The sequence below is a fragment of the Stenella coeruleoalba genome, assembly GCF_951394435.1.
Source record: "Stenella coeruleoalba genome assembly, chromosome: X".
Classification (NCBI taxonomy): domain Eukaryota; kingdom Metazoa; phylum Chordata; class Mammalia; order Artiodactyla; family Delphinidae; genus Stenella; species Stenella coeruleoalba.
In genome coordinates this window covers 121,517,385-121,530,461 of record NC_137152.1, presented here as the reverse complement: position 1 = coordinate 121,530,461, position 13,077 = coordinate 121,517,385, and the positions used below count along the sequence as shown (strand labels likewise).

General features: G+C 36.1%; 1 protein-coding gene across 1 annotated transcript in view; it reads left to right on the top strand.

The window, feature by feature from the left end:
* GABRA3 (gamma-aminobutyric acid type A receptor subunit alpha3) overlaps positions 1–13,077 on the top strand; it is a 267,558-nt gene that overhangs the window by 206,392 nt on the left and 48,089 nt on the right. The window contains exon 7 of the mRNA XM_079911398.1: positions 2,771–2,853. Within this exon, the coding sequence (XP_079767524.1) occupies positions 2,771–2,853 (83 nt within the window). The remainder of the gene's footprint in view (positions 1–2,770; positions 2,854–13,077) is intronic.

The following is a 13,077-nucleotide window of genomic DNA, read 5'->3' as shown; positions in this document are numbered from 1 at the left end:
GAGCTGCACCAATTTATATTCTCACCAAGAGTGCACTAGGGTTCCCTTTTCTCCATATCCTCACCAACACTTGTTATCTCTTATCTTTCTTGATAATAGCCATTCTAACAGATGTGAGGTGATACCTCATTATGGTTTTGATCTGCATTTCCCTGATGAGTAGTGATGTTAAGCACCTTTTCATACCTGTGGCCATTTGTATATCTTCTTTGGAGTAATGTCTATTCCAGCCAATTAAAAATACTGTGTTGAATACTTAAAACTTACTAAGTGGGCAGATTTTATGTTAAGTGTTTTTGTCACAAAAATCATAATAATTTAATAACAATAAAATAAAAGAGGGTGGAAGGAAAGTTTTGAAGGGGATGGATCTGTTTATGGCATAGATTGTGGTGATGAGTCTATTAGCCTGAGTGTAGTCAGGATGCTTTCTGCTGCAGAAAAAGCTTGAAGGGTCTTGAAAGTTGTAACAAGGAGGAGGGAAGGCAAGAAGAGAAGACAGTATGATGCAGTTGTTCAGAGAGCATTAGGATGCATTTAAGAACCAAGGAAAAGAGCATAGCATAATTTGGCTTGTGAAGTACCCCACCCCAACCAACATCTGCCTTCTCATCACTGCTCTATGCTTAGGTGGATGGGAAGGAAGATAGGAAAGTTATTATGAATCAGTTCTGCTCCTAAGCAGAAATCAATACCTTTTGCACCTTGCTTTGATTATCTATTTGTTGTGGTTTTATTTGCCATGTCCCTAGGACAGCTGGGTAGACATAAAGTAATTTCCCCTTGGCATTACTCATAAGACGCAGTATCTTGGAAATACTAATATAAGTGGAGAGAAGGAACACAATTTTCTTTATTAAACCCTCATGAAATCTTTTAATTCTCAAACAGGAGCAAGCTTCTCAGTGAAAGACATTTCTCTTATATCAGATTCTTTGAGTCATGAAACCCCCTATTTATGCCTTAAGAATAAAGGGTAGATTGGTAGGGTATTGCAGGCTGACTTGGGAATAGAGCTTTTGTCCAAGACACATGGGAATTTTTATAAATATCTAAGGGATTAGTTAGAGCTGCAAGGACACTTGCCATCTACTTCCCACCTGTTACTATTTAGATAAGGAAATGGAAAATAAGATATGGGTAAATATTTGCTGAAGGGCACACACTTGGCTTCTGCCTTCCAGCCTAGGGTTCTTGCTAATAAACACTTGAGCATGTTTGCTTTAGTCAGCCTGCTTTGAGCAATATCTACTACTGCTACTCTGATCACTTATGAGGTGTCACACATTTATCATGCTTAAGAATTAGCCAGGGGCTTCCCTGGTGGCGCAGTGGTTGAGAGTCTGCCTGCCGATGCAGGGGACACGGGTTCGTGCCCCGGTCCGGGAAGATCCCACACGCCGCAGAGCGGCTGGGCCCGCGAGCCATGGCCGCTGAGCCTGCGCGTCCGGAGCCTGTGGTCCGCAACGGGAGAGGCCACAACAGTGAGAGGCCCGCGTACCGCCAAAAAAAAAAAAAAAAAAAAAAAAAGAATTAACCAGGATTGGAGATTCTTGCCAGTTGGCCACCTAAAGCTCCAAGAGAATAGCAGAGATTGAATCCAATAAAACCAGGAGGTATACAGGTTAGCTAGAAATAGCTCATCAGAGTTAGGTGTCAAATAATTCTGAATTTTTGCTGTGTGAGTCCCATTTACACATAGCAGGCTACTTTCTAGGCCAAAGAAAGTTGAGGCTCAAAAATATCTGCAGGAAAACAGAGGGGAAACTTTGGAATCGATTATTTAGACAGACTGATGCAGAAGAATGAGTATGTGGGCATGGCAAGTTGTACCCTATCCAGATTTCCACTGAGGGATCCATGAACAGTCTCTCCAATATGTTGTCCCTATTAAGAGAACATGAGCTCTTCAGACTTGACCTCTGAGGTTTTTGATGTCCTCCATAAACTTTGTATTTTTTTTCTGGCCAGCTACTGTGTGTGTGTGTGTACATGTACAAGTGTGTGTATGTATTCTCGAAGAACCATCTTCTTAAACAAAGCTATAGCAGTTGCTGTAAGCAGCAGAGCCATCTTTTGTGCTTGTTTATTATCAGGTTAAAGATATTCTTTCTAGTGACTTCCCTGGTGGTGCAGTGGTTAAGACTCCACGCTCCCGTTGCAGGGGGCCCGGGTTCAATCCCTGGTCAGGGAACTAGATCCCACATGCATACTGCAACTGAGAGTTCACATGCCACAACTAAGGAACCCACGAACTGCAACTAAGGATCCTGCCTACTGCAACTAAGATCCGGCGCAATCAAATAAATAAATATAAAAAGAAAGATATTCTTTCTATACATCTCTCCTCTCCAGTGCAATCTCTAAATTATTTAACTCACATGATAGCCTGATGAGGAGAATTATTTTGGAAATAATTAAACTGCTATCAGGAGTGAATGAGTCAGTACCTGGTGTTTCCAGACTTCTCTGGTGGTGAAGTAGCTAAGGGAGCTCAGTTAGGATAGACAAATGATATTTGTTTTCCTAAAGGTGGTAAGGTGGGATTTATATCTGATCTAAAAATCTAATATTGAATGCTACCTTGAGAGGCTATCTAGTTCATTTAATCCATCCCTTGTGTTCATAAAGTCTTGGATCTCAGTGAACCTAAACAAATAAAATCCCATTATTCTTAGCAGCACTCCATTGCTGGTGAACGAGAACTCAGCTCCATGTTTAATATCATTCATTTTAGCTTTATTTCATGTTCTGTTGTTCTTCCTTTTAGGTTAACAATTCATGCCGAGTGTCCCATGCATTTGGAAGATTTTCCTATGGATGTGCATGCCTGCCCACTGAAGTTTGGCAGCTGTATGTATTTTCTCACTTTCTGTTTGCCTGGTCTTTTTCCAAAAGAAACAGAATATTTCCTATTCTGTGCCTTAGTAGTTTCAAAAGCTGAGACCTTTAATTCAGGCTGGTATGTGAGTGAGGAAGGGGAGTGGGGTGGAGTAGTACTAACTGATCTGGAGGAGATTTAACCTTTAATAGTTTTCCTTCTAGACAGGAAACCTTATTTCACCATTTTAGACTAATTTGCCTTTCATTATATTGAAACATTAACATCTGTTTCCTAAATTATCCAGAAGACAAACTAAGATAGAACTAATATAAAGTACAGTAGTAGCTTCCTAAAGGCAAGATCCCTCAAACAGAATGTGTTTGTATTTTTGAAATGCTTATTCTACCTGCATCCTCATATACTGTAGTTCTATCTAATTCCCTACAGTAAATGGTAGACGGGAAGAGACTCTAGAAATTTCCTCATTTTTAGAGAGTACTGCCTTTGCCAGTAGCTGTAAATCTGGCAGAGAAATGAATAGATACATAGCCTATTTTCAAATGAATTAGAAAAATCAAAATTGATTAGAATTAGAGTGAGTTTCTGACTAAGAATTTCAGAGTAAGTTTCATTTGGGAGTCATCAGAGCAATATATCAAGGTCTGTGTTGATCATCTCTAAATTAGATTTATCTCTGTATTTTGAAGTAGAAAGTGCGTTTGAAAAGACCCAAGTAATTGTGTGTGACATATTTTTTTCAATCATTGTCAAATATTTACAGATTGTCTCCCATGGGCCAGGCTCTGTTCTAGGAGCTTGGAATGTATCCATGAATAAAACAAAGACGTGCCCGTATGGAGCTTACACTGTAGAGGACAGAGTGATGGCAAAAGAGAAAACAAACACTATATGAAAAAGTAAAGTATGTTGTAAAATGAGAAGCACCATGAGAAGACATAAAAGTACTACAGAATAAGGTGGGGTCAGTCATGTCTAGGTGGAAGATGAGCATTGCCATTGAAATTTAAAATAGAGTAATCAGCATAGGCCTCTTTGAAAAAGTGATATTTGGGCAGAAATTTTGATGAGGTAAAAGGTTTAACAAGGCAGATATTTGAGTAAATAATACTCTAGTTAGAGGGAACAGCCAGGGAGTCAGATAAGTATATCAGATATGAGATCAAAGAGGGGATCAGGTCATCTAAGTCTTGAAGAACATTAAAAGGCTTTGAATTTTATTCTGAGGGAAAATGGGGAGTGATTGGAATATTTTGAAGAAAATAATTATGTTATCTGATTTATGGTTTTTAAAGAATCATTATGGATACTCTGTTAAAAATATAAGTATGAGAAAGGTAGAAGCAGGAAGTCCAGTTAAGAGGTTATTGCAGTATTTCAGATGAGAGATGATAATGGCTCAGGTAAGAGTGCTAGTGGCATAAGTGGTAAGAAGTAATTTGATTCTGGATATATTATGAAGGACAATCCCAGAGGATCCTCCAATGAATTAGTTGTGGAATATTAGAAAAAGAGAGAACTCAAGGGTGACTTGTACATTTCTGTCCTAATGGATTTACTATCAAGTTAGATGAGTATTACTTCCACTCTGGGTAGGATAGAGTTGTTTGTGGATAAACAATGCTCCCCTCATGAACAATTAGGAGACCCAGAACTGTTGAGCAATAAGGATTGAAGAGACTAAAATTCTGGAGAAAGGGTAGAACCTCTCACAGATGAATCTGTGACCTGTACCTTCTTCATTCTTGGTGGTACTTGCCAATTCTGGCCATGGATTGCAACTTGGAATTCAAGTTTGGCCCTGGGCATAGGGCTGCTGCTGGATGATATATTAAAAAAAAAGTAGGGCTTCCCTGGTGGCGCAGTGGTTGAGAGTCCGCCTGCTGATGCAGGGGACATGGGTTCGTGCCCCGGTCTGGGAAGATCCCACATATCGCGGAGCGGCTGGACCCGTGAGCCATGGCCGCTGAGCCTGCGCGTCTGGAGCCTGTGCTCCGCAAGGGGAGAGGCCACAACAGTGAGAGGCCCATGTACCGCAAAAAAAAAAAAAAAAAAAAAAAGTAATAATTCTGATGGTCACACAACACTAAAGTGATAAAAGTAGAGATCTAAGAGATCTCAGCCTCTTGACTGATACCCCTCTCAATACAGTTGCTGAATTTTGAATTTGCACAAAGTATAATAACTAACATGAAAACCTTTGGAAAGTAGAGCTGGCTTTCCTACAGTATCCCAATGCTATAAAAAAGATGACATGCTAGGCTATCCATTTAAAATCCTGGAGAAGCTATGTCCTAAATATAAGGGAATATCAGAGACAGACTAAGTTTAACCAAAACCATGACACAGCTCAGTGCCTTATGGGATTAAGGTGATAATTATCCCACACTATCTGCCTAACAAAGGAAAGAATGAAGTCTCTCTCGTGGAAGTCAACATCATCTGAAAACTCTATATTTTTATTACACAACGTCTGGAATCCAATAAAAAATCATTAGGCATACCAATAGGCAGAATAATGTGATCTAAAACCAAGATCCAAAACCAAAACCAGAATATGAAAACAGACCTACAAGTGATTCAGATATCAGATTGTAGATAAGGACTTTTAAAAACTATGGTTAGGGCTTCCCTGGTGGCGCAGTGGTTGAGAGTCCACCTGCCGAGGCAGGGGGCACGGGTTTGTGCCCCGGTCCGGGAAGATCCCACATGCCGCAGAGTGGCTGGGCCCGTGAGCCATGGCTGCTGAGCCTGTGCATCCGGAGCCTGTGCTCTGCAACGGGAGAGGCCACAACAGTGAGAGGCCCGTGTACCGTAAAAAAAAAAAAAAAAAAAACTATGGTTAATATGTTCAAGAAAAAAGGGAAAAGATGAATAAAATAGATAAAAGATAGGGAATTTCAACAGAAAATTGGGATCTATAAAGGAGAATAAATTAGAAATTAGTTATGGAAAAGTACAATATCAAAAATTCAGAATTCAAAGGGTGGATTTAATAAGTAGAAGACAGGATTAGAGATCTTAGAAATAGTTAAATAGAAAATGGCAAAACTGAAGTACAGAGAGACAAAAACACAGAAAAGAGTAAATGAATATGTGGGACACAGTAAAATATATTGTCATGTGTAATTTTGTAGAAGAAAAACAGGAAGAGAAATGAGCAAAAGCAATCATTAAGTGGCTAAAGGTCAGTCATTCTTAAAACTGATGAAAGTTATCAATCCAAAGATTCAAGAAATTGGTAAACACCAAGCAGGGTAAATACAAAGAAAACAACACTGATTCTCAAGTTTAAATAGAAATATAAGAGTGCCAAAAATAGCTAAGACAATCTTGAAAAAGACAAAGCTGGAGAGTTTACAATCAGAGTTTACAATCAAATCAAATCCAATACCAGATAAGAAGACTTATTTTAAAGTGTTAAAGCTTTGGTATACTTTAAAGCAATATGTATTATTGTTGCAAAGATAGAAAAATAGACTAATGGGGCATAGCAGAAAGTACACACACACACACACACACACACACACACACAGAGGTGGGGGGTGCTTTATCTCTCTCATACACAAAAATAAATTCCAGATGGGTTACAAATCTAAATGTGAAAAGGTGAAAGGTAAAACAATAAAGCTTTTAGAAGAAAACATAAGAGAATATCTTTATGATATTAGAAGAGATATAAATTACTTAAACAGGACATAGAATAGCACTAACCACAAAGGTAAAAGAGGATGACTTGGAATATGTTAAAAATTAAGAGATTCTCTTTATCAAAAGATAATGGTGAAAAGGCAAGCCATAGAGTGGGAAAAATATTTGCATTGCATGTACATGACAAATTACTCAAATCCATAATTATTGATATCCCCTACAAGTCTATAAGTAGTAGTCAGAAACCTCAATAGAAAAAAAAAAAAAGGGCAAAGTGTTGAACAGTCACCTTATAAAACAGGGTTTTCCAATCACCCACATAAAGTGATCAATTACATTAGTCAGCAGGGAAATGCAAATTGCAGTCCAGAGAATATTACTCCACACCCACTAGGATAACTAAAGTGAATTGCTGATAGGAATGTAAATTTGTACAAAGGTTTTGGGATGTTGTTTGGTGGTATCTACTAGTGCTGGACATACATGTATCATATAGCCTAGCATCTCTAGTCCTGAGTAATTTCCAAACATAAATCAGTACTTATGTCTACCAAAGGCATATCATGAATGTTCATAGCAGAGCTAATTTTAGTAGACTTGATACTACCCTAATGTCCATCAAAATGGATTAAAAATCTGTGACAAAGAAATTAATACAACATTGTAAATCAACTATATGTCAATAAAAATATCTGTGACATATTCATAAAATGGAATACTATATAAGAATGACAAGTATATTATACTCAACAACTCAATCTGAATGAGGTCACAGGTTTAATGCTGAGTGAAAGCCAGACACATCTATGTATATAGTGCATGATTCCATTTATGTCATATATAAAAATAGGCAAAACTAATCTGTGGTGTTAGAAGTCTTTAATATTTCATCTGTCATTGCTGTTGGTAGTATTTCCAAATTTCTATCATATTAAACTATGGAAATCAGGAATAAGAGTTGGAATTCCCAAGAATTTCATAAATTAAATGTTATTCATAAAACACTTCAGACTTTCATGCTCTTTGCTCATTATTATGGATATACAACTTTTTAAAATAAGAAATAACAGGTTTAGAAGTATTAGCAAATGCCAGTAACATTACTGTAGAAGATACTCAAACACTGGAAAACACCAGCAAACCTTATTGGGTAGTATTTGAATTAAAACATTTGGATCTCTTAGCAAGGTAACAGAACTATACAAAATCAAATGTCAAAATTGCCAGTTTAAGGGTTTATTTTGCTTCTCAAACTTGCTATATCTTGAAAAGACACTCACAGGGTTTGTATATTGTATACTATGCATATAGACTTAATATCTAATTTGCAAGAATGACTTGCTATTAGCAGCATACAGGGCTACAAAGATACACTTATAATAAGCAAAATCAACTGATCCGATCAACATGTACTCCTGTGTTGATATTTAGAATTTCAATACTTTTGACTCAGTGTGCCAGCATTTCCTGTTCTTGCTTTTCACTTGACATTAGTAGATTTCTTTAAGCCAGTCATGCTTCTGTGTCTATTGTTAAGCTTTAATTCTTATAGTAGAATTATAATACTTTTTCCATTTTGCTGATTTCTCAACTATTTTTCTCAGTATTTGAAATTCAGAAAAAATATATAAATTTCCCAACAAATGCCAGGAAGGAATTTACACATAGAAACAATAGTCAGGATAATGGTTACACCTGATGGGGGTCATGCTTGATAAGGGACACAACTAGTGCTTCTGGGTGCTGATTATATGGAATGTAAGTCTGGTGTTCAGAAAAGATATCTGGACTGGAGATTTAATTCAGGTTTCATATATATAGATGATATTTAAAGCCATAAGGCTGGAGAAGTCATCTACAACATTTAGAGGCTAAAGAGAAGAGAATAACTCAGTAAATGTGAAGGATAGGATAGCTGAAGCATGAGGAAACTTCAGGGAACATATTGTCCAGGAAACCAAATAAAGTACATTAAGAAGGAGAGAGTGGTTTAAATTCTTAAGTGGGCAGTTAAAGTTAACCTTAAAATCTCTAATAAGGAAGCAATTCTGGAGTGGTGAAGTGAGAACTTCTGAAAATCCACTCTTCCATAAAAGCAACAAGAACATTTTCAAAAATTGGCAAAATAAACTTCCTCTCCAAACTCTAACCAAAGGCTCACAACAATCTGAGGAGTGTTAGTCAAGAAAAATGGCTGATTCTCAGTAAGGCCAGAGAACTCTGTTCCCATCCTCTTTACCCCTACTCTGTAGAAGCCTGGAAGATTTTATAATGACAAAATGGTCAATCCATCAGGAAGATATAACAATTATAAAGATATATGCACCTAATCATAGAACCCCGAAATACATGGAGTAAAACTGACAAGAATTGAAAGGAGAAATAGACAATTCAACAATAAAAACTGAATATTTTAATATTCCACTTCCAATAGAACAACTAGACAGAACATCAACATAGAACTAGAAGACTTGAACACACTACAAACCAACTAGATCTAGTAAACATTTATATTGCGCTCTACCAAACAATATCAGAACACATTATTCTCGAGTGCACATGGAACATTTTCTGTTTTAGACTATATGTTAGGCCATAAAACAAGATGCAATCAGTTTAAAAGTATTAGAACCATACAAAGTGTGTTATCTAACCTCAATTGAATGAAATTAGACATCGATAACAGAAGGGAATTTGGGAAATTCACAAATATGTTGAAATTAAATAACACACTCCTAAATAAACAATGGCTCAAAGAAGAAATCACAAGGGAAATTAGAAAATATTTTGAAATTGGTGAAAATTATGCACAATGTAAAAACAGCCTAAAGCAGTGTTCAGAGAGAAATTTATAACTGTAAAGCCTGTATTAAAAAGAAGAACCTGACCTTCCACCTTAAGAAACTAGAAAGAGAAGAGCAAACTAAACCCAAAAGAAGCAGAAGGAAGAAAATAATAAATATTAGAGTGAAATTAAATAAAATAGAAAAACATTAAAGAAAATCAAATAATCTAAAAGTTGGCACTTTGAAAAGATCAGTAAAACTGATGAACCTTTAGCTAGACTGACTAAGGGCTGTGGGGAACACAAAACACACACACACACACACACACACACACACACAAAAAAAACGAGAATAATCATATTACTAAAATTATGAAAGAGGGGACATCACTACTGACCTTACAGAAATAAATAGGATTATATAAATACAGAATTTATATATTTAAATTTATTTAAATATATAAATATTATATATTTAATAAATATATATATTATAATTATATATTATAATATATATAATAAATTATATATATTATAATTTATTTATATACAGATTAAATAAATACAGAAATAAGTAGGATTATACAGGAAAACTATGAGCTGCAAATTATAGGTCAACAAATTATATAGCTTAGATGAAATGGAAAAATTACTAGTAACACACAAACTACTGAAACTGACTGAGGAAAAAAAATAGAAATTTTTATTGGACCTATAACAGGAGACTTAATTAGTAATTTTATAACTTCCCACAAGGAAAAACCCAGGTCCAGGTGGTTTCACCATTGATTTTACCAGACAGTTAAAGAAGAATGAATACTAAGTCTTCACAAAGTCTTGTAAAATACAGAAGAGGAGGTGACAGTCAGGTCAGTATCACTATGCTACCAAAACCAAAGATCACAAGAAAAGAAAAGCAAAGACAAATATTCTTTATGAATATAAACACAAAGATCTTCAACAAAATACTAGTAAACCAAATTAAAAAAACTTATAAATGGATTATCCACTATCTTTAAGTGGGATATATCCCAGGAATATAAAGTTGGCTTAACATCCAAAAATCAATCAATGTAATACACCATATCAATAGAATAAAGGACAAAAACCACTTGATCATTTCAATAAATGCATAAACACATATAATTCATGCCAGAAATCCAAATTTGTCCTGATTTGCCAGTAACTAGTGCCTATAACTTACCCTGTAACTTTGGATAATTTAAAATCCTGACTAAGTATTTGAATTAGTTATAAACGTATACAGTGTTTGTTTCCATTTGGTTTTATATGTATGCCAACCTTAGGCTGTAGTTGTTATGTTCATCAGAACTCTTGTACTTTTACTGAATATGCCCAAACCAAACTGATTATTTTTTTTTCTCTAAAACCTTCTTTTGTGTTCCCTGCCTTGGCTTAGATCCTGTATTTAGGTTGTTGTTTATCTCTTCAACCTCATCTCGTATCTCTTTCCCCTTTACATCAGCCTTCTGCCAGTTCCTAGAACACTGCAACACTGCAAGATGTTTCCCACTTAGAAGACTTTGCACTTTCTGTTTTTTTGTGGTTGTTTGTTTGTTTGTGGCCTGAAATATTCTCCAGCAAGCTCTGGCTTTTGCTTATTTTCCATTTTCCTGCTTAAAAGCCACCCCCTCAAAAGGGTTTTCTGTGATCACTGTATCTAATGAAACCCCTCCCCACTTCATAAACTCTGTTTTATTTTTTATAGCACTTATCACTGTATGATATTATCTTTATTTATTTACTTATATATTTTCTGTCTTTTTCCACTAGACTATAAGCTCAATGAAAGGATGGGACCTCAAATGTCTTATGATCTCTGTACATTAACTGTCTAATATAATGTCTTAGTATTTGTTGAATGAGTGACTGACTTAATCAATCAAGCAAGCTAGCAATCATTCTCTGACAGTATGAGTTCAAAGGGAATGCCTTCTCATTGGTGTTATCATGGCAGGATTGATATTTACTTCCCATATTCCTGGGGCTGGCACATACCAAGGCTCGAGTAACAGAAGGAGGCATTTGGCAAAGCAACTAAAGGCAAAGAGATGCTAGTGCCATCATAACCAATACAATATACGTTGAGGGGGCCATTCTGGGAATGCTGTAGTTCTGATTGTCTGATAGATAGCCTTTCTGCAGTATCCATTTCCCAAGCCACTCTACCCCTGCTCCTCCATGAAAAAAAAAGAAACTGAGGAGAAGGGGTAGGACTCTACGTAAGGGAATTTGAGGGCTTACAGGAGCCCAAAGTTCAGGGAGGAAGGAGAGAAGAAAGAGAAGGCCTAAAGGGGAAGAGTTCTGTTCCCCAGTGGGTGAATGAATTCCATCATTAGCCAAGTACTTGCAAAAGTTACAAACTCTGTGTCATCTAGAATCCTTCCATAGACTTCCTCCTTTTCTTTCTTAACCATCATGAAAAGCCACCAGTTATATTCTGCCACTGAGATCTCCTCCCTATTCCACTTAATTCATCCCACTGTCTAATACTCTATATTGTGTCCTAAATGTCATTCACACCAAACATTGTGATGGCCTTTTAACTTCTGTCTTGGCTTTAGCTTCACTCTTTCTAACCAGGCATCCATTTTGCAGGTTGAGCAATCTTTCCAAATTATACATCTGGCCATATCATCTCCCTATTTCAGGCATGTCCACAAGAACTTATAGCCTATGGACTAAAACCCTTATTTCATTTTTAAAAATTTAAGTATAGTTAATTTAAAATATTATATTAGTTTCAGGTATACAACATAGTGATTCAATATTTTAATACATTATACTTCATTTAAAGTTATTATAAATTATTGGCTATATTCCCTGTGCTGTACAGTATATCCCTGTATTTTACTTATTTTATACATAATATAGTTTGTGTCTCTTAATCCCCTACCCCAATCTTGCCCTCCCGCAAGTCCCCTTCCCGCTGGTAAGAACTAGTTTGTTCTCTATATCTGGGAGTCTGTTTCTGTTTTCTTATATTCATTAGTTTGTTGTAATATTTAGATTCTGTATATAAGTGATAACATACAGTATGTGTCTTTCCTTGTCTGACTTATTTCACTGAGCGTAATACCCTTCAAGTCCATCCATGTTGCTGTTGCAAATATCAAAACTTCATTCTTTTTTATGGTTGAGTAACATCCCATTTTACCCCTCCACACACACGCACACAAACACACACAATATATTGTCTTTATCCATTCATCTGTTGATGGACACTTAGCTTGCTTCCATATCTTGGCTATTGCAAATAATGCTGCTTTGAACCTTGGGGTGCAGATAATCTTTGCAAATTAATATTTTCATTTTATGCATATATACACCCAGGAGTAGAATTTCTAGATCATATGGTAGTTCTATTTTTAGTTTTTTGAGGAACCTCCATACTGTTTTCCATAGTGGCTGCACCAACTTACATTCCCACTAACATTGTACTAGTGTACTAGGTTTCCCTTTTCTCCATATCCTTGCCAAGTTTGTTATTTGTGGTCTTTTTGATGACAGCCATTATAATACATGTGAGGTGATATCTCATTGTGGTTTTGATTTGCATTTCCATGATGGTTAGGAATATTGAGCATCTTTTCATGTGACTGTTGACCATCTGTATGTCTTTGGGAAAATGTCTGTTCAGGTCTTCTCCCTCTTTTTTAATCAAGGTTTTTGGGTTGTTTTTGATATTGAGTTATATGAACTGTTTATATATTTTGGATATTAACCCCTTATTGAATGTATCATTTGCAAATATTTTCTCCCATTCAGTAGGTTGTCT